The sequence below is a fragment of the Thamnophis elegans genome, chromosome 7 (genome assembly GCF_009769535.1).
Source record: "Thamnophis elegans isolate rThaEle1 chromosome 7, rThaEle1.pri, whole genome shotgun sequence".
NCBI classification, from domain to species: domain Eukaryota; kingdom Metazoa; phylum Chordata; class Lepidosauria; order Squamata; family Colubridae; genus Thamnophis; species Thamnophis elegans.
In genome coordinates this window covers 78,288,573-78,310,859 of record NC_045547.1, presented here as the reverse complement: position 1 = coordinate 78,310,859, position 22,287 = coordinate 78,288,573, and the positions used below count along the sequence as shown (strand labels likewise).

Sequence of the window (22,287 nt, the reverse complement as noted above, 5' to 3'; positions counted from 1 at the left end):
CATAATCTGAATAGGAAAAAATATCCATCATTGTATAAAGAGGATAAAAAATCGTGCTTGCATAACTTTTAAAATGCTTACACAGTCAATTCATCTACATTTCCTTAGCTAAACCACCAATTTCACTGACATAAACCCAAATCTGTTGGTAGGTAGGTAGATGGAGAAAGAGACAGCGATTGAGAGAGAGAATGATAGTTAGAGATTGAGAGGGAGATTGAGAGAGAGAGATTGAGAAAGAGAGAGAGAGATTGAGAGATAGAAAGAGATTGAGAGAGAAAGAGGCTGAGAGAGAAAGAGATTGAGAGAAAGAGGTTGAGAAAGAAAAAGAGGCTGAGAGAAAGAGAGACTGAGAGGGAGAATGATAGTTAGAGATTGAGAGAGAGATTGAGAGAGAGAGATTGAGAGGGAGAGATTGACTGCGTTGCAGCGGCCCTCCCTGCGCTCCTCGAGTCAGTAGCCGAGCTAGCAATTGAGTTCCCTAGACTAATGGTTCTGGGGGACTTCAATCTGCCTTCGCTCGGTGAACACTCTGACGGAGCGCAGGAGTTCATGGCTTCCATGACAGCCATGGGCCTGACCCAGGTAATTCGAGGCCCTACCCACTCAGCGGGGCACACGCTCGACCTCGTATTCCTCTCGGAGCAGTGGAGTTATGATCTTGGTCTGAGGGGAAATGAGATCATTCCCCTGTCGTGGTCAGACCACTACCTACTGAGGCTAGACTTCCGGAGGCCAAACCCCCACTGTGGGGAGGAGGAACCGACCAGGTGGTTCCGCCCCAGGCGACTGATGGACCCTGTTAGGTTCCAGACGGAGCTTGGGGTCATTCCAGATGCTCTCGCCCACAGTTCGGCGGAGACTCTTGCTGCGGCCTGGCACTCGGCGGCATCAGAGTCTCTGGACCGAATTGCGCCACTACGGCCCCTCCGGGTCAGCGGCTGAGGAGACCCCATTGGTTCACCGAGGAGCTCCGCGAGATAAAGCACCGGAGGAGACGCCTAGAGCACCTGTGGAGGTCCGATAGGTCCGTATCGAGCCGAGCACTGTTGACAGCTTGCACCAAGGAGTATATTCGGGCATTGAGAACTGCCAAAAGATCACACATTGCCTCCTTGGTAGCGTCCGCCGAGTCCCGCCCAGCCGCCCTGTTCAGGATAACCCGCTCCCTCCTAAATAGGAGGGAGACGGGGAACCCCCTGCAGGGTAAGGCTGAGGAGTATGGTCAGTTCTTGGCGGACAAAGTTGCTCGGTTTCGATCGGAACTGGACTCCACCCCCGCAGATCCAACCGAGACACAAGGGAATGACTTGGTAGACCATCTCTGGGTTGAGTTTCAGGATGTTGCCTCCGGGGATGTGGACAAGGCTATGCGAGCTGTGAGTTCCTCCACCTGCATACTGGACCCGTGTCCCTCTTGGCTGACTGCCAACAGCAGAGAGGTGACACGAGGCTGGATCCAGGCGGTTGTTACCGCCTCTCTTCGGGAGGGACACCTCCCCACCGCGCTTAAGGCGGCGGTGGTGAGGCCCCTCCTGAAGAAACTGTCCTTGGATCCAGCAGTTCTTAATAACTATCGTCCAGTCTCCAACCTCCCCTTTGTGGGGAAGGTTGTTGAGAAGGTGGTGGCCTTACAGCTTCAGCGTACCTTGGAGGAAGCTAACTATCTTGACCCCTTCCAGTCTGGCTTCAGGCCCGGTTACAGCACTGAAACCGCTTTGGTCGCATTGACCGATGATCTCTGGAGAGCCAGAGATGGAGGCTATGCGTCCATCCTGGTTCTCCTTGACCTCTCAGCGGCTTTCGATACCATCGACCATGGTATCCTTCTGCGACGACTGCGGGAGGTGGGGGTGGGCGGCACTGTTTTACAGTGGTTCTCCTCCTACCTCTCGGACAGGTCGCAGTCGGTGTTGGTGGGGAGGGAGAGATCGTCCCCGGGGCCCCTAACCTGTGGGGTGCCGCAGGGCTCGGTCCTGTCCCCCCTGCTATTTAACATATACATGAAACCGCTGGGCGAGATCATTCGGAGGCATGGGATTAAGTACCACCAATATGCGGACGATACACAGCTGTATCTGTCCGCCCCGTGCCAACTCAATGAAGCGGTGGACGTGATGAACCGGGGCCTTGAGGCTGTTAAAGACTGGATGAGAGCTAACAAACTGGTGCTCAACCCGGAAAAGACCGAGTGGCTGTTGTGTTTTCCTCCCAAAAATTCGGCTAACGTTCCATCAATCAGGCTGGGGGGGCAAAATTTATACCCCTCAGACAGGGTCCGCAACTTGGGAGTCCTCCTGGATCCACAGCTGAGTTTTGACCACCATTTGTCGGCTGTGACCAGGGGGGCATTTGCCCAGGTTCGCCTGGTGCGCCAGTTGCGGCCCTACCTGAACCGGGAGGCTCTCACAACAGTCACTCGAGCCCTTGTGATCTCTAGGCTGGAATACTGCAATGTGCTCTACATGGGGCTGCCCTTGAAGAGCATCCGGCGACTTCAGCTAGTTCAGAACACGGCCGCGCGAGTGATCATGGGCGCACCACGGTTTGCCCATATAACACCGATCCTCCGTGAGCTGCGCTGGCTACCTGTAGATCATCGGGTGCACTTCAAGGTCTTACTTACCACCTATAAAGCGCTCCATGGTAGTGGATCTGGCTATCTGAGAGACCGCCTCCTGCCAATTACCTCCCTGCGTCCCATCAGATCGCACAGGGTAGGCCTCCTCCGAATTCCATCCGCCAGTCAGTGCCGACTGGCGACTACGCGGAGGAGAGCCTTCTCAGTTGCAGCTCCGACGCTATGGAACAACCTCCCCGTGGAGATCCGTACCCTCACCACAGTCCAGGCCTTCCGCACAGCCCTCAAGATCTGGCTATCCCGTCAGGCCTGGGAATAGGATTTATTCTCACCCCGCCCGAATGTTGAGTGAATGTTGTGTTTTTATGGTTAATTTTTTTTATTCACATTTTTTTTTTCTTTTAAGTCTTGTCTTGCACTCCCTTCCCCCCATTGTTGTAAGCCGCCCTGAGTCCCCTCAGGGAAAAGGGCGGCATATAAATGCTCATTAAAATCTAAATCTAAATCTAATTGAGAGAGAGAGAGAGATTGAGAGATAGAAAGAGATTGAGAGAGAAAGAGGCTGAGAGAGAAAGTGATTGAGAGAAAGGTTGAGAAAGAAAGAGGCTGAGAGAAAGAGAGATTGAGAGAGAGAATGATAGTTAGAGATTGAGTGAGAGATTGAGAGAGAGAGAGAGAGAGAATTAAGAGAGAGAGAGATAGAAAGAGATTGAGAGAGGAAGAGGCTGAGAGAGAAAGTGGTTGAGAGAAAGAGGTTGAGAAAGAAAGAGGCTGAGAGAAAGAGAGATTGAGAGAGAGAATGATAGTTAGAGATTGAGTGAGAGATTGAGAGAGAGAGAGAGAGAGAGAGATTGAGAGATAGAAAGAGATTGAGAGAGGAAGAGGCTGAGAGAGAAAGAAGTTGAGAGAAAGAGGTTGAGAAAGAAAAAGAGGCTGAGAAAGAGAGGTTGAGAGAGGTTGAGAGAGAAAGAAGTTGAGACAGAAAGAGAGATTGAGAGAAAGAGGCTGAGAGAGAAAAAGAAGTTGAGAGATTGCAATAGAGAGATTGAGACACACAATGAGAGAAAGAGAGATTGAAAGAAAGAAAAAGAGAAATTGAGAGAGATTGAGAGAGAGAGATTGAGAGAGAGGAAGAGGTTGAGAGAGAGAGAGAGAGAAAGCAATTGGGAGAGAGAGGTTGAGGTAGAGAGAAATTGAGAGAGAGAGATTGAAGAGAGACAGGGAGGGAGGTTGAGTGAGAAAGATTGAAAGAGAGAGGTTGAGAGAGAGAAAGAGAAGTTGAAAGATTGAAACAGAAATTGAGACAGAGAGATGGAGAGAGGAAGGGAGAGGGAAAGAGAGAGAGAGAGGGAGAATCTCACATACACATTGACACACTTGCAATTTGAGTCTCCCTGTGAATTTCACTACTTTGGATTGTCCACCGTGTGAGGTTGGATAATATCATCAACAACAGCAACAACATCAATATAATCAATGCTTTTTCTCTTGTTCCTTGTATGCTCCAGGCTGGGAAGAGACAATTGGTGAGCTTGGATTTGGACACTACGTGGGTAGACTTCGTCCAGTTTTACATTCAGATTGGCGGAGAGAGCGCTTCCTGCAACAAACCAGACAGCAGAGAAGAAGGAGTCCTCCTGCAATACAGCAACAATGGAGGCATCAACTGGCACGCCCTGGCAGAAATGTACTTCTCTGACTTCAGCAAATCCAGGTATTGATTCATACCAGTGGTGGGTTTCAAAAATTGTTGAACCTACTCTGTGGGTGTGGCCTCCTTTGTGGGAGTGGCTTGCCGCCCATGTGACCGGATGGGAGTGGCTTGTCGCCCATGTGACCGGATATGAAGGTGACGACGACACTTGTCAGAACCACCTTAAATTACCTCACACACAGCACTGGCATGCATAAGAATGTGAGGTAAACTTGTTTTTCAAAAGGCATCTTTGGTTTGTGTTAAAACCAAGAGCCGAGGTGGCGCAGTGTTTAGGGTGCAGTACTGCAGGCCACTTCAGCTGACTGTTATCTGCAGTTCAGCGGTTCTAATCTCACCGGCTCAAGGTTGACTCAGCCTTCCATCTTTCCGAAGTGGGTGAAATGAGGACCCAGACTGTGGGGGGCGATATGCTGACTCTGTAAACCGCTTAGAGAGGGCTGAAAGCCCTATGAAGCGGTATATAAATCTAACTGCTATTGCTATTAAAACAACTTCAACACACGCAATGTTCTGATTGCACCACAAACGCAGTAGTCATCCTTACCTTTCACAGAGGCACCGAGTTTTATAAATATGAGTATGATAGTGCAGAATAATCATATCCAAGGACCAGTGGTGGGTTTCAAAATTTTTTGGAATCTCTTCTGTAGGTGTGGCCTGCTTTCTGGGTCCACTGGTGGAACCTCTTCTAACCGGTTCGGTAGATTTGATGAACCGGTTCTACCGAATAGGTGCGAACTGGTAGGAACCTACCTCTGATTCATACCATGGTGGAAGAGCTTTGATGCCTCCCTACGACAGCATCATTAGCAAGGCATTCATATCTGAGGAGGTGTCCCACCTCGATGGGATTGGCCCATCCCACTTGTTCCAGCTTTGGATCCCATTGGCTAAATATTTCGGTTGGGAGGACCAGGGGAAGAGCCGTTTCTGCCGTGCCCTTCCCCCCCTTTTCTGGAATATTCTCCTCTTGGAGTGGAGGTCTCTCCCCCCCCCGATTCCTGGCCTTCCAGAAGAACCTGAAAACCTGACTCTGCCAGCCAGTTTGGGGCACCAATAGGGGTGCTGTTTGCTGAGGGTGGCTGTTGGTATAGAGCGGGCCTCTCAAAGTTGGTGACATTAAGACTTGCGGACTTCAACTCCCAGAATTCCGCAGCCACAGGTTAGCCATCACGGACCTATAGTCTTAAAGGAAATGGAAAATATTGGTTTGTAGCAGTTGCGATTTTTTATTATATGTGTTTTAACTTGTGTTGGTTCAACCCCCCCCCTCCTTTTTGTTTGCATTCGCGCCCTTATCTGCATTTTACAAGCTTGCTTTTTAACATGTGAGGAATGTCTGCATTCCTAGGTTCGTCTATCTGGAGCTCCCTCCTGCTGCGAAGACCCCCTGCACACGATTCCGTTGGTGGCAGCCGGTGTTTTCTGGAGAAGGCTACGACCAGTGGGCTATCGATGACATCATCATTCTGTCCGAAAAGCTGAAACAGATCATCCCTGTGGCTAACCCCACGTTGCCTCAGGTAATAAGACGGATGACACTTTTACACTTGCAAAAATGTTAGCATACTTTGGCTGATGGGCTCCAGAAGAAGAGCCTTTTCTGCCGTAGCTCCCATCCTCTGGAAAATTGTGCCACTTAGGTCAGATCCACTCGTACTCTTTTGATCTTCTGAAAGGACTGGAAGATATGGCTGTGCCACCTACGCTGGTGCTCAGTGGTGGGATTCATCCCATTCGGACCGGTTCAGACGAACCGGTTGTTAACATTCTGCTCAGTTCAGCAAACCGGATAATTCCACCACTGGCTAGCCACGCCCCCACCTGTTTATTTGGGCTGTTTTCAGCCATTTTTTAGCTCTTTTTGGCCGTTTCTTTTGGCCATTTTGGATGTTCAATAACAGTAAATACATAGAGAGGCAAATTGTACCTTGTTGAGGCCTTTGAGACAAGCGGCTGGGTGTGATGAGTGACGTTGAGTTGGCCAAGCCCACCCAGTCACATGACCACTTGGCCACACCTACCCAGCTAGTCATTAGGGCAAAGATAATAAAGGTAGAGGTTCCCCTCGCACATATGTGCTAGTCGTTTGTGACTCTAGCGGGCGATGCTTATCTCCTTTTCAAAGCCGAAGAGCCAGCGCTGTCCGAAGACGTCTCCGTGGTCATGTGGCCTGCATGACTAAACACCGAAGGTACACGGAACACTGTTACCTTCCCACCAAGGTGGTTCCTATTTTTCTACTTGTATTTTTTTACATGCTTTCGAACTGCTAGATTGGCAGAAACCGGGACAAGTCACAGGAGCTCACTCTGTTACAGGGATTCAAACCACCGAACTGCCGACCTTTCTGATCGATAAGCTCAGCGTCGTAGCCCCTGAGCCACTGCGACACTCTAAAAGGATGTAAATGACCAGCTGTCTGCAAGGAATATAAATCCTTTCCATCCCCCAACATCCAGTCAGAGCTGAAGAAGCTTCTTGGATGAGAAGGGAAACATCTTTAAAGAAAATCAAAGGAAGCCCAGTTGCTCACCGCATCCTTTCTAGGGCAGAGAGCCAGTTGTTAATTTACTTGAATCCCACCACTGCTGGTGCCCCATTGGAGGTGTGCCATGTTGGAGGTGGCTGATGGATTCGAGAAACACCCCATCTCTTCCCCTTTTTGCATTTTGCTCCTTCCCTCTCCATCCTGCTTCGTTTTTTTTATTTTATCTGCATTTTTAAAAATTTAATCTCTTCGTTGATTTTGCTTTCATTCGTTTTATTCAATGTCTAGGAGCTGCCTATAGCCACCTTTGACGAGATGAGCAGCATACAAGCGTGATAGATAAATAAATAAATAGATAAATATTTTCTTTTCCTTCTTTTTTTTTTTTTAATATCAACCAGAATTTTTACGAGAAACCAGCCTTTGATTATCCCATGAACCAGCTCAGCATGTGGCTAATGTTAGCTAATGAAGGAATGCCCAAAAATGAAACATTTTGTTCGACTACCCCATCAGCGATGATATTTGGAAAGTCAGACGGGGACCGGTTTGCGGTGACACGGGATTTAGTGCTGAAACCAGGTTACGTCCTTCAATTCAAGGTATTTCCTCTCTCTCTCTTTTTTTTTTAAAAAGAAACTTTTAAAATGAAAAGGCGAGTAATTTTCTTTAAGTACAAATCTTTTTATTTCCATTTCATTCTATACAATCACATGTTTACTGTGCAACCGAGGCATATAACATTGAGTAATAAACACAGCCCTCACTTTTATAGAGAATGCCCCCTACAATACAAACCCAATATACCGCCTTAGCCCACCATACACCCTCTTTCATCCCCCTCCAACTTTCATTCTTCCTTCTCTCATACCCCTCTACACCTACTTCCCCTCCCCCTCTATCTAACCCTAACCCTATCACTCCCTCTCTTAATCCATTCCCTCCCTTCCTTCTCCTCCTCCTCTCTCTCACTCTCTCTACTCTCCTTCTTCTTTCATTCAGCTCCTCCCTTCAGTATCTCTTACTTTCCGATATATTCAGTTTGTTCTGTTTTGACACTAACATTAATAAAAACCACAGTATACAAGTGCAATCATGCTTTAGAATTTAACACATATTATATTTCCCCCCTCCCCCCCTCCCCCTAGATCCCCGCCTCCCTTCCCTCCCCCCGACTTCCCAGAGCCCATACATGGTATAACTTTTTGACAATCACAGTCTAAAATATCTCTACATTGAACTCAGCTTCTTGCTGTTACCCAAATTTTTAACAATTTACGTTATTACTAATTTTAAGCATAAGCTATCTGGAATTTCCTAGTCCCGTATTTGCTTTGTATATAATCAATCCATTTTTTCCAGTCTCGTTTATACTTCTCATTTGAATGTTCTTTAAGATATGCTGAAATTTTTGCCATTTCATTTCGGCTAAATTTGTAACCTTTAAAGTCCATTCTTGAATTGTAGGCAGGTCTTTCTTCTTCCAGTATTGCGCCACCAAAAGTCTTGCTGCCGTTATTAAGTACAGAACCAAATTAATCTCTACTGCTACGAAGTCAGTACATATACCTAGTAAAAACAGTTTGGGAGTGAATTTTATCCTTTTTTTGAAGATATTTTGCAGGATCCACCAAATTTTTATCCAAAATGCCTTAACATTACGACATGTCCACCATATATGAAAATATGTAGCATCGAAAGAACCACATCTCCAACATTTAGGCTGAACATTTGAATACATAGAAGCAAGCTTTTTGGGATCTAAGTGCCATCTATAAAACATCTTATAAAAATTTTCTCTCAAATTTTGTGCTTGTGTAAATTTTACATTTCTTACCCATATTTTTTCCCATGTGTCCAACATTATAGGTTCTTCAATATTCTGAGCCCATTTTATCATACAATCTTTAACCATTTCGGTTTCTGAGTCCATCTGTACTAATACATTATATATCCTCTTTATGTGCATTAAACTTTGATCTCTTATTTGTTTAAACAAGTTATCCTCAGCTATTACAAAACCTATTTTTTGGTCTATTTTCCACCTGGCCTGTAATTGGCCATACTGAAACCACGTTTGAACTACCTTCTCTTTTTTAAGTACCTCTAAGGATTTTAATTGCAGCACCCCTCTTTCTGTATTAAGAAGTTGTCTATAAGTGGTTCTATCGTGTTTTTGTTCTATATTCATATTTTCAATTGCATGTCTAGGAATTGCCCACATGGGCAATTTGTCATTTAGTTTATGTTGATATTTTTTCCAAACCCGCAATAAGGCATTTCTTAAAATATGATTTTTGAAATTCTTATCCAGTTTTTTGTTGAATAACAAGTAAGCATGCCAACCATATACCAAATCATGTCCCTCAATATTCAATATTCTGTCATTGGTTAAATGGATCCAATCACTAATTGCAGATAAAGCCACTGCATCATAATATAATTTTAAATTTGGTAATTTCAATCCTCCTCTTTCACGTACATCTTGCATTATTTTCATCTTAACCCTCGGCTTCTTTCCTGCCCATACAAATTTGTTGATACCCTTCTGCCATTCTAAAAGGTTCGCATCTCTTTTAAGTATTGGTAACATTTGAAACAAAAATAAAAATTTTGGTAAAATATTCATTTTCACTGCCGCTATCCTTCCCAACAAAGATAATGCAGTTTCTCCCACCTTTTCATCTCCATTTGTATACTATGCCAGAGTGGTTCATAATTATGCTTGTATAATTTCCCATTTGAAGTTAAAATATTAACTCCAAGATATTTGACTTTTTTAACAACCTCACATCCTAACATCACTCCCAATTCTTCCTTCTGTTTGGTATTCATATTCATTGCTAATATTTTGGTTTTTCCTAAATTAATTTTAAATCCAGAGACTTGACCATATTGATTAATCGTATTCATTAAAACCTTACTGGATTCCTGCGGTTGTTTCAATATTATAACCAAGTCATCCGCAAAAGCGCGGACTCTGTATTCTTGCTGTCTGATCTTGATCCCTTTTAAAGCGTCCAAAGCCCGTATCTTATTCAGCAATACTTCCAAAGTTATAATAAACAATAGTGGGGACAAAGGACAACCCTGTCTTGTACCTTTTTCTATTTGAAAGGAATCTGTTAAACTTCCATTAACTATAATTTGGGCTGTAATTTGGGGTGTAATTTAATGAGTGGGGCTCATCCAACATGTGTGGTGGAACTGAAGGATAAGGATGGGCCGCGCCGAGGTGGCGCAGTGGTTAAATGCAGCACTGCAGGCTACTTCAGCTGACTGCAGTTCTGCAGTTCGGCTGTTCAAATCTCACCGGCTCAAGGTTGACTCAGCCTTCCATCCTTCCGAGGTGGGTGAAATGAGGACCCGGATTGTTGTTGGGGGCGATATGCTGACTCTGTAAACCGCTTAGAGAGGGCTGAAAGCCCTCTGAAGCGGTATATAAGTCTAACTGCTATTGCTATTGCCTCTCACAACAGCCAATCTGACCCTGGGTGAACTGGTTGTTAAATTATTTGAAACCCACCACTGAACTGTCTTTTCCCCTTTCTATTTTCCCCAGAATAATGCTAGATTCAAGTTTGAATGTGACCGTCACTTTAGCGAGCTGCCATGTCTTATTTTGCCATTAACCTTTCACTGAGTTCATAAATAAATTCCTCTGGAAATTCTGGGGATCGATTGCGCTAAAAATTTAACGAGCTGCCGACAAATACATGAACCACACGTAACCGCGGGCACAAAATAACGTACAAACAGAATTTTAAAAAAAACATCGTATGTTTACAAGCACGTTTTCAAATATAATTCCCACTCTTCTATAAATAGGGGGAGCTGGCAACCACACGGGGGACTTGTAAACTAATCTCACTCTGTTTTGACGTTGCATTGACGAAATGATATACAAACTGAGAAACATTCTGTTGCATGTAATGTTTGTGGCAGGTTTTTCTTCCCCCTAATGTAGTCCGTAAAACACAGTCACACGTGCCTGTCTTAAGTTCTTTTTTTACAAAATGGGGCAGCACTGCAATCTTTGAAAGGATGCTCAGATTCAATATGTTTTAAACTTCGCAGCTGAACATTGGATGCACCGATCAGTTCAGCAGCTCTGCCCCAGTCCTCCTTCAGTATTCCCACGATGCTGGCTTGTCTTGGTCGCTGGTGAAGGAGGGCTGCTTCCCAGCATCCCCCGGGGTGAAAGGGTGCGAAGGAAGCACCAGGGAATTGACGGAGCCCACCATGTATTACGCGGGAGACTTTGAAGAGTGGACGAGGATCACCATCGTCGTGCCGAGATCTCTCGCTGCCAGGTAATTGAGACCTTGATTGATTTAAACTCAGTTATGTGACTATCCATCCCACAACAAGGCAATCCTCAACTTACAACAGAGAGTTTAGTGACCGTTACAACAACAACACTGAAAATGTGGCTTATGACCAGCGGTGGGTTTCACGCTTTGTTACCACCAGTTTGCAGGCGTATGTGCCCCTTCCACGCATGCGCCCGTATTTCCCCACATAGGCCCAGCCTCAAAAACCTGCCTAAACAGGACAGCAAACAGCTGGGGTGGGTGGATGGCCCCACCCATGATTTCCACTACCGGTGAACCAGTCCGAACCGCCTGAATACTACCTCTCCTTACAACCATTTTTCAAAGTTACAACTTTTGCAACATCCCGTGATCAAAACTGGCAACTGGTTCCTATTTATGACGGGCTCAGTGCCCCAGGGCATCACATGATCCCCTTTTGTGACCGTCTGACAAGCAAAGGGGAAGCCGGATTCACTTAACAACCAGGTTACTAACTTAGCAACTGCAGAGAGTTACAATCCCCAAATTTATGTTGCTAAGTAAAACATTGGTTCAGTTTTGCCCCATTTTACGACTTTTCTTGCCACGGTGGTTCAACGAATCGTGGCATTTTTTTTAGCGTTAGTAATATGGTTGTTAAGTGAATCGGGCTTGTCGGAAGGTCGGAAAAGCAGATCACATGACCCCCAGGACACTGCAGCCGTCATAAAAATGAGTCAGTTGCCAAGAGCCTGGATTTTGATCATCCTTCGAGATGCTGCAATTGTCATAAGTGTGAAAAACAGTCACTTTTTTAAAGTGCCGTTGTGACTTTCAACGGTCACTACATGAAGTGTTGTAAGTTGAGGGCTACCTGTATTTTACAAGAATCCAAAAACTAGACTGGAAGCCTCAATAGCGGCGTCACCAAAGTCGCATCTTGTTCTTTGAAATTTCCAAACAATATTAGAATGTCCTTTTCTCTAACTTTAACAGGTAACTCTTTCTTGGAGACTAAAATCCTTTACAATGAGTTTCAGTTATTATTTCTGAACATAAAGAGAGAATATTCTACAAAGTGTAACCCCTTGGTAAGGCCACACCTGGAATACGGCATCCAGTTTTGGTCCCCACGATATAAAAAAGATGTGGGGACTCTAGAAAGAGTGCAGAGAAGAGCAACAAAGATGATTAGGGGTCTGGAGGCTAAAACGTAGGAGGAACGGTTGCAGGAACTGGGTAGGTCTAGTTTAATGAAAAGAAGGACTAGGGGAGACATGATAGCAGTGTTACAATATCTCAGGGGCTGCCCCAAAAAAGAGGGAGTCAAGCTATTCTCCAAGGCACCTGAGGGCAGAATAAGAAGCAATGGATGGAAACCAACCAAGGAATGAAGCAACCTGGAATTAAGGAGAACATTCCTAACAGTGAGGACTATTAACCAATGGAACAACTTACCTCCAGAAGGTATTGGGTGCTCCATCCATGGATGTTTTTAAGAGGAATACCCTGTCTGAAATGGTATACAGTCTTCTGCTTGAGCAGGGGGTTGGACTAGAAGACCTCCAAGGTCCCTTCCAGCTCTGTTATTCTTCTCTGATCTGTTTTGTTCAGAATCATAACCGTGTCTCCTCCTCCTCTTCCAAGGTATTAGTAAAGGTAAGGCAAAGGTTCCCCTTCCACATATGTTGTAGTCGTTCCAGACTCTAGGGGGCGTTGCTCATCTCCGTTTCAAAGCCGAAGAGCCAGCGCCATCCGAAGACATCTCCGTGGTCATGTGGCCGGCATGACTAAACGCCAAAGGTGCACGGAACGCTGTTCCCTTCCCACCAAAGGTGGTCCCTATTTTTCTACTTGCATTTTTTTCCCATGCTTTCGAACTGCTAGGTTGACAGAAAAGCTGGGACAAGTAACGGGAGCTCACTCCATTATGCGGTGTTAGGGATTCGAACGCCAAACTGCCGACCTTTCTGATTGACAAGCTCAGCATCTTAGCCGCTGAGCCACTGCGTCCCCATGACATTGGTACAATAGCTAAAGATTTAACCAACAGTTCTACCATGTTTATTTTTTTTTAAAAAAATTCTACTTCTTCTGTTTTTTTAATAGCCCGGCCAAATATATTTTATCTTCTTGTCTAAGTGTTTTTAGACAGTCTCCTTCTGTTACTCCATTAACAAATAATTACAGAACAAGGCATGCTGTATAGTTTAGAGAACTAACAGTCTTCTTGGGGGGACTAAATCACATAAACAGTGAGCATTCTACTCAAACGTATTTCCCTTTAATTAACCAACAGAGACACGGTTGCCAAATCACACACACATTAATGAGATTGTTTGGCCCAATGGAAACAGTGCCCCATCTACAGAGGCAGCCTGTTTCGTATTATGTCTGTCATATAACTGGGACGAGGCACCAGACTCGAAACAACATTTCTCAGCTCCCCAAGAATGCTAATCAAGCTAACCGGCATAATTGCATTTATCGATTGCAATTCCAGATGGGATATTATTCCGCGCCTTGCCTTGTATCCGTGCTACAATAGTTGGATATAACTTGGGACAGATTTGCACCCGGATCTAAAAATATTCCCTTTGGAATCACTTCCATTAATGGTTAATGGAGTCTATTCAAAGTCGCAGTGCGTTATGGGAACATTTTCTTCGTTGTACATAAATTCTGCCTCCAACCTGTTCAGAGCAATATATAGATTTTTCATGTGGCATTTGCCGTTGATAGACTAGCGAAATCCATCTGTCGAATTTCGTGGTTTATCACGTGCTCGATTATACCAGGTTTTGTGTTGACTCCTTCCATTGTAGTATGCCAATGTCTAAATTCAGAATATCCCATTTGACGGGGGGGGGGGGCGTTAAAGAGTAGACAAGGAGATGGCATTGCTTCCCTACCATTGAGGCTGTTACTTGAATGTGGTAGGGTACTGCAGGGCAGGGCAAGGCAGGAGATGGGAGGGGAGGGTTGATGAGAGGAGATATGGGACGGGAAAGAATGAGGGATGGGATGGGAGATGGGATGAGATATGGGATGGGATGGGAGGAGATGAGATGGGAGGGGAGAAGGAAGGAAGGAAGGAGGAGGAAAGAAAAGGGGAAGGAAGGAAGGAAGGAAGGAAGGAGAAGGAAGGAAAGGGAAAGAAAAAGAGAAGAAAGGAGAAGGAAGGAAGGAGGAAAAGGAGAAGGGACGAAGGAGGAAAGAAAAAGAGAAGGAAGGAAGGAGGAGGAAAGAAAAGGAGAAGGAAGGAGGGAAGGAAGGAAGAGAGGAGGAGGAAGGAGGAGGAAGAAAAGGAGAAGGAAGGAAGAGGAGAGAAAAGCAGAAGGAAGGAAGGAAGGAGAAGGAAGGAAGGAAGGAAGGAAGGAAGAAAGAAAGAAAGAAAGAAAGAAAGAAAGAAAGAAAGAAAGAAAGAAAATGTAGATGATCAGGGACCCAGAGTCCCTCTAGTAATCAAATGGGCATCATATAGATAAGTAAATAAGTAAAATTATGTGCGTGGCATTGTCCCACGGAAGAGGCTATATGTTTGTCTTGGAGATACCTAAGCCCACAAAACAACTTGAATATCTCTTTGGAGAGTAAACATTTGCAAACCAGCACCCATTTTCAGAGAAAGCGGCCACAGCTTTGGTATTTCTCCCCCCCCCCTTGTGCAGGAAGACCAGATTCCGCTGGATCCAAGAGAGCCGCTCGCAAAAGAGTCTCCCTCCCTTTGGCTTGGACGGAGTGTATATTTCAGAGCCGTGTCCCAACTACTGCAATGGTCAGGGAGACTGCATTTCCGGCGTCTGTTTTTGTGACATGGCCTATACAGGTAAGCTCTAATACGTAAGTAGAATTCAGCATGTATGTCCCTCTTGGCTTCTAGGTGCTTGCTAAAAATGGATTTTTCGAAATGACCATGTATTTCTTACACCATATTATATTAACACCCGTTGATGCTAAGGAGTTAGATGTTCTACTCCCCCTCCCCACCTGAAAAGAACTCTGTTCCAACTGCCAGTTGCCTTCAAGTGTTAATTTATCAAGACCGATGACATAGCTTCATAGTGAAGCACGGATATCCAGCTAGTATATCACTAATATAATATATTGTATGTATAATGTTTGTTTGCCAGTTCTTGGCCTTTGCATTGAAACTTTTTTTCCAAAATCTATCTCCCATATATCTATTTTTTATTTCCTTTTCTGAAGCTTCACATGGGACCTGTGTGTCTAATGTACCTAATCCCAGCGAGATGTTTGACAGATTTGAGAGGAAGTTGAGTCCTCTTTGGTACAAGATAACCGGAGCTCAAGTTGGAAATGGCTGCGGAATATTGAACGATGGGAAATCTCTTTACTTTGGCGGGTCGGGCAAGCGGGAAGCACGGACCGTCGCTCTGGATACCACAGGCATCAGGTTAACTCTATATTTTGTTTTTAAAAACTTCATTTTGCCACAGGCTTTACAGGACCATGAAAAATTCAGTTTTTTTTGTTTCCCTAGAGGGACAAGGTTTTAAATCATGGCGCTCCAACCTCGGCCATTTTAAGACTTGTGGACTTCAACTCCCAGAATTCCTCAGCCAGCAATCCAGAATGACAGACAACGCCGGCTGAGGAATTCTGGGAGTTGAAGTCCACGAATTTTAAAGTGGCCAACGTTGGAGACCTCTCTTTTATATGAAATTGTTTCTCATTTTCAAGGATTTCAAAGATTCACATGCATCATCTACATACAGATAACATAACTCTTATAAGAGATTAGTGTGATATTATTATTCTTTTTAATATTTATGTTGTTGTATTTGTTGTCATGTGATTGCATCAGTGAGCCTAAAACCAACTCCGTTGTATTTATTTTGTACAATGACAATAAAGGCTATACTATATGACAGTGGTTTCCAAACTTAGCAACTCTGTTGGCTGGAGAATTCTGGGAGTTGAAGTCCACAAGTCTTAAAGTTGCCAAGTTTGGGAACCATTGCTATATGACACAAGTAGTGATCCTCGGCTTACAAACACAATTGAGCCCAAAATTTCTTGTAAATTGCTAAGCAAGTAAGTGAGTTGCTAAGTGAGTTTTGCCCTGTTTTACAATCTTTCTTGTCACAGTCGTTAAGGGAATTGCTGCAGGTGTTCATTTAGTCACACGGTTGTTAAGTGAATCTGGCTTCCCGGTTGAGTTTGCTTGTCAGAAGGTCGCGAAAGGAGACCCCAGGACACTCATAAATATGAGTCAATGGCAGTGGCGGGTTTCAAAAACTGTTCGGACCTACTCTGTGGGTGTGGCCTCCTTTGTGGGAGTGGCTTGCCGCCCATGTGACCAGATGGGAGTGGCTTGCCACCCATGTGACCAGATGGGAGTGGCTTGCCACCCATGTGACCGGATGGGAGTGGCTTGCCACCCATGTGACCAGATGGGAGTGGCTTGCCACCCATGTGACCGGATGGGAGTGGCTTGCCACCCATGTGACCAGATGGGAATGGCTTGCCGCCCATGTGACCAGATGGGAGTGGCTTGCCACCCATGTGACCAGATGGGAGTGGCTTGCCACCCATGTGACCGGATGGGAGTGGCTTGCCACCCATGTGACCAGATGGGAATGGCTTGCCACCCATGTGACCAGATGGGAGTGGCTTGCGGCCCATGTGACCGGATATGAAGATGCCGACGACACTTGTCAGAACCACCTTAAATTACCTCCTCACACACAGCACTGGCATGCATAAGAATATGATGTAAACTTGTTTTTTAAAAGGCATCTTCGGTTTGCGTTAAAACAACTTCAACACACGCAATGTTCTGATTGCACCACAAACGCAGTAGTCATCCTTACCTTTCACAGAGGCACTGAGTTTTATAAATATGAGCATGATAGTGTAGAATCATCATATCCAAGGACCAGTGGTGGGTTTCAAAACATTTTGGGACCTCTTACGTAGGTGTGGTCTGCTTTCCGGGTCCACTGGTGGAACCTCTTCTAACCGGTTCGGTAGATTTGACGAACCGGTTCTACCGAATAGGTGCAAACTGGTAGGAACCCACCTCTGGTCAGTGGCCAAGAATCCGAATTTTTTTTTATTAAAAGTTTTAAAAAGTTTTTACAAATATTTACCTCCCCTCCCACACCTTCCCCCCCCCCAACCTCTCCCCCCCCCCCCGACTTCCCAGAGCAAATGCAGGGTATAAATCTTAAACAATCATATTCTAAAATAAATTAACAGACTTTAGCATCATCCCTCACTTGTACTTTAACTCCCCTTTTGTTAAACTAACTCTAAACAAATTATATCATTCCTTGCTCCTTCAATCATAAGCTATCTGGAGTTTCTTAGTCCCATATTTATTTTGAATATAGTCAATCCATCTTCTCCACTCCAGCTTATATTTCTCGTCTGAGTGATCCTTGAGATATGCTGATATTTTAGCCATCTCTGCTTGTTTGTTTGTTACTTTTAATGTCCATTCTTGAATAGTAGGCAGATCTTCCTTCTTCCAGTACTGCGCCACCAACAGTCTTGCTGCCGTTGTTAAATTCAGAATCAAATTAGTCTCTATAACCGTACAATCAGTAGTTATACCTAACAATAATAACTGAGGGGTAAACTTTATCCTCTTCTTAAAGATATTTTGCATAATCCACCATATTTTTATCCAAAGTGCTTTGACCTTTTTACAAAAAAAAAAAAAAAAAGAATCCGAATTTTGATAACGTGACTATGCAATGGTCATAAGTGTGGGAGATGGTCATAAATCACTTTGTTCAGTGCAGTTGTAAATTTGTTATTTTATTTTATTTACAAACATGTAAAATACACACACACAAAACTCAGACGTAGACCACATTTACACAATACAATACGAACAGGAGCTTCCTGTTCTTTCTAATAGCAATTATCAATCGATATCGCTCACCTTATATTATTTCCCCTTCTATTATATTCCATTTGCATTTCACCATCCTTAACCCTCTTATCTTACTCCTCTCTCTGCTATATTGGCTGATTACCTCTAGTAAGTTTAAACCACTTGGATACATATATATATATGTGTGTGTGTGTTAATTCTCCTTAACTACTATTTTTGGGCTTTGTTGTTTTCTTTCATTGATCCTTGGATGGTAACCACTAAATAAACTGTTGTAATTCAAGGACTACCCATATTACATTTCTGGTTCTACAGAGTGAACTTACTTAAGAATTATAGTACAGTTCTACATAGGCGTGATTAGTAGTACTTTTACACCAGTGGTGGGTTGCTAATCCCGTTCCAACCAGTTTGGTTGGAACAGGTCCGGCGGCGTCCTCGTGCACGCACGCAGTTCACGCATGCCTCTTAGCGCCTGCGCGATGCTCCAGCTGCTCACGGAGAATCGCGCAGGCGCTGTATGTACCCATGCGCCTGCGTGGAAGCGCAGAAGCCTTCAAAGACCGGTAAGGAGCGCGGGCAGGCGGGTGGGCCCTTCGCCGTTCCCGGAAGTTACTTACTTCCAGGTTCGCCGACCAACCGGTTCGCGGGGACCGCCGTGAACCAGTTGAAACCCACCCCTGTTTTACACTCAATTCCAAAGAGGTTCTACAGTATATAAAATTAAATGCTAAATAGGGCTTGAATACTGGGAAATTATATTTGAGGGAACAATTCCCAAGCTTTAAAAGATATGGTTATTTTTTCTTCCAAACTAACTTCTTAAACTTTCTTTTTTTTAAAAAAAAATCCAGACTAGTTCAGTTCTATGTGCAAATTGGAAGCAAAACAGCTGGTACTGATTGCAACAGACCCCGAGCCAGGAACGAAGGTAAATTCATTTTTTATTTTGTTAGCTATATAATCTAGTTAAAAATGTTGTGTGGATACCATGCGTTCTTTTTATAAAGATCATACAGCTGTCTTAAACGTAGTAGCAGGTATTAAAGGTAATATCTGTCCAAATATTCATCAGTACTGTGTGGCTAGAAATATGTAGTCCAAGTTGGTTCTTCTGAGCCCAAAATTTCCCAAAGTTCTGATGCATTTTATGACCATTTTGCGACAGTTGTTAAGTGATTCCCTGAACTCGTTACGTGAAACATGGGTTTGTTAAGTGAACCTGTCTTCCCCCATTGCTTTTGCTTGTCAGAAAGAGGAGGAGGAACAGCTGAGGCCTGTTCCAGATGTGTGTATGCGTAGAGCAGATAGGAGAGGTGAGCAATGGAGGACAAGGAGCTAGCTCGGGAAGCAAAACAAACACTGGATGCTGACTGGCCCCTCTCTGGCTGGGGAATAAATAGGAGGAAAGGGGAGTGGTTTGGTTGTCGCAGACAGCCATTCACATTTCTGGAAAGTTTGCTCCTTGTGTGTTTCGTGCGACAAAGACTGCCTTACCAGAACTGTGATTTGTCTGTTTCAACTGACTTAATTTGCCGCCTTGCATTTATCATAACAGAAGGTGGCTCAGTGGCTAAGACGCTGAGCTTATCAATCAGAAAGGTTGGCGGTTTGGCGGTTCGAATCCCTAGCTCCACATAATGGAGTGAGCTCCTGTTACTTGTTCCAGCTTCTGCCAACCTACCAGAAGCACGTAAAAAATGCAAGTGGAAAAATAGGGACCAGCTTTGGTGGGAAGGGAACAGCGTTCCGTGCACTTTCGGCGTTTAGTCATGCCGGCTACATGGCCACGGAGACGTCTTCAGACAGCGCTGGCTCTTCGGCTTTGAAACGGAGATGAGCACCGTCCCCTAGAGTCAGTAACAACTAGCACATATGTGCGAGGGAAAACTTTACCTTTATTTATCATAACGAGCTGATAAGGTCTATTGTTTCTGTTAACTTATTGCAGGATTCTTGCCTGGGCTAAAAAGTACTTGGTTTCAGGTGTAATTCTCAGGCCACGGACATCTCAAGTTTATCAAAGTGCTGCCATTCACAATATAAATCTCGACAAGTAACAGAATGTCTAAAACCATAAGTTACTGGTAGCCTGTTGTGGTTTGCAGGCAGCCTGCGGAGCTGACAGCAGAATAAGAGAGTGAGGAGGTTGGGGAGGAACCTGGGCCAGTCCTGGAGTCTGGGGAAGGCTCGGACGAGGGCTCTGCGTCGCAGGGAAAGAGGGGCCCAGGGCCATCTGGGAGTTATGTGCTGCCTCCGGAGTCAGACACCAGCGAGGCAGAGGGAGAGGTTCCCCCTGTTCCCAGTGCGCGCATGCGCAGAGCTGCCAGAAGGCAAGAATAGTTAAGATAGACAACTTGGGAGTAAGTCTTGGAGGTGATTGGCCCCTCCCATATGACATAAAGGAGGAGCAAAGGCACATGAGCCTTTGCAGGAAGCAACTTAGTTCATGCTGGTCGGTTTACCTTCTGAAGCTCCGTTTTGACTCTTTGCTCCATGTGACCTTGCCAAGCTAATTGCCAATTCAGTCTTTGGCAGCGCTTCAAGGAAGATAAAGGTGGGTGCTTATCAGCCTTATCCCGAAAGACTTTGACATGGCAGCTGTTAAGGGAGTCATGGCTGATTTCGCAACCTTTTTTGCCATTTGTTAAGTGAATCTACAGTTGTTAAGTGAACCACACGTTTGTACATGAATCTGGTTTCTCCCATTGACTCTGTACGTCAGCATCTGGCTGGGATGTTGCAGCCATCGTAACTACATGCCATTTGCCAAGCTTCCGAATTTTGATCAAGAGACCTTGGGGATGCTGTGATTGTCATAAATACGAGGACCAGTTGCAAATCGCTTTTTTATTCAGGGCTGCTGTAACTTTGAATGGTCACTAAATGAATGGCTGTAAGTCAAGGACTACCTGTAATGATTCTGCATTTGTGAAATGCAGATGTTGCATCATCAGTAGGTCTAAGATTGGCATTCATGTTTTGCTACCGAGCCTTTAAAATGATGTTTTATTTCATTTTGATTCGTAGGACTTGTGGTCCAGTATTCAAACGACAACGGAATCAGCTGGACTTTGCTACGAGAACTGGACTTCTTGTCTTTCTTGGAACCACAGATTGTGTCTATCGAATTGCCCCGGGAGGCCAAAACATCGGCCACCGCATTTCGGTGGTGGCAACCTCAACATGGTAGGTACATAGAATGACATATCATGCATAGATAACTTTTCCATGTGATTAATTAATAAAGACAGTATCATTTGGGTCCTAGTACTTCTGCAGTGATAGTGTCAATACTTGGGATAGATTAGATAGATGATAGATAGATAGATAGATAGATAGATAGATAGATAGATAGATAGATAGATAGATAGATAGATAGATAGATAGATGATAGATAGATATTGATAGATAAATAGATAGATGGATGGATGGATGGATGGATGGATGGATGGATGGATGGATGGATGGATGGATGGATAGATAGATAGATAGATAGATAGATAGATAGATAGATAGATAGATAGATAGATAGATAGATAGATAGATATGGATGGATGATAGAAAGATAGAAAGATAGATAGATAGATAGATAGATAGATAGATAGATAGATAGATAGATAGATAGATATAGATAGATAGATAGATAGAGATAGATAGATAGATAGATAGATAGAGATAGATAGATAGGTAGATAGGTAAGTAGGTAGGTAGGTAGGTAGGCAGGCAGGCAAGCAGGCAGATAGGCAGGCAAGCAGGCAGGAAGACTGACTATATATATATATAAAACGGCTGTGTGTGTATGTTCCAGCATTACTCTGGAACGCCTCAAACAATTTCAACCAAACTTGGTACACAGATGGCTTACTCTCTGGAAACAAGTACTGTGGGGGGTAACACACCCCTAAAACCCCTCAGGGTGTGTGTTCTGTTAAGATACAGCCTGTTGTGCCTTAAAATGACTTCTACTGTACTGCTGTAAAATGACTTCTACTGTACTGCTGTAAAATGGCTTCTACTGTACAGCGCAGTGGAGTTGCCATGGTAACGGCTTCACAGTACTCCACAAGGGGGCTCCCTCTGGTAAGGGGGAAAATCCAACATTAGAAATTATGTTTGTTCCAGACATTTTCCCCCTATAAATAAATACCTGGGCAATGCCGGATTATCGGCTAGTAATGAATAGGGAGAAATCATCATGTACTTTCCCGCTTGTTTCTAGGAAAGCATTCAGCCCAATGGGCTTTGGATGACGTGCTTGTGGGAATGAACGACAGCTCTCCGATGGGTTTTCAAGACAAATTTGATGGCTCTGTAGATTTGCAGGCAAATTGG

General features: G+C 44.5%; 1 protein-coding gene across 1 annotated transcript in view; it reads left to right on the top strand.

Annotated features, from left to right (window-relative positions):
• RELN (reelin) overlaps window positions 1-22,287 on the top strand; it is a 380,071-nt gene that overhangs the window by 261,090 nt on the left and 96,694 nt on the right. Inside the window, 9 exon segments of the mRNA XM_032221885.1 lie at window positions 4,090-4,295; window positions 5,650-5,821; window positions 7,191-7,391; window positions 10,867-11,102; window positions 14,756-14,913; window positions 15,294-15,501; window positions 18,807-18,883; window positions 20,983-21,141; window positions 22,175-22,287. The exon segment at window positions 22,175-22,287 is cut by the window's right edge and continues 76 nt beyond it. Coding sequence (XP_032077776.1) covers window positions 4,090-4,295; window positions 5,650-5,821; window positions 7,191-7,391; window positions 10,867-11,102; window positions 14,756-14,913; window positions 15,294-15,501; window positions 18,807-18,883; window positions 20,983-21,141; window positions 22,175-22,287 — 1,530 coding nt within the window.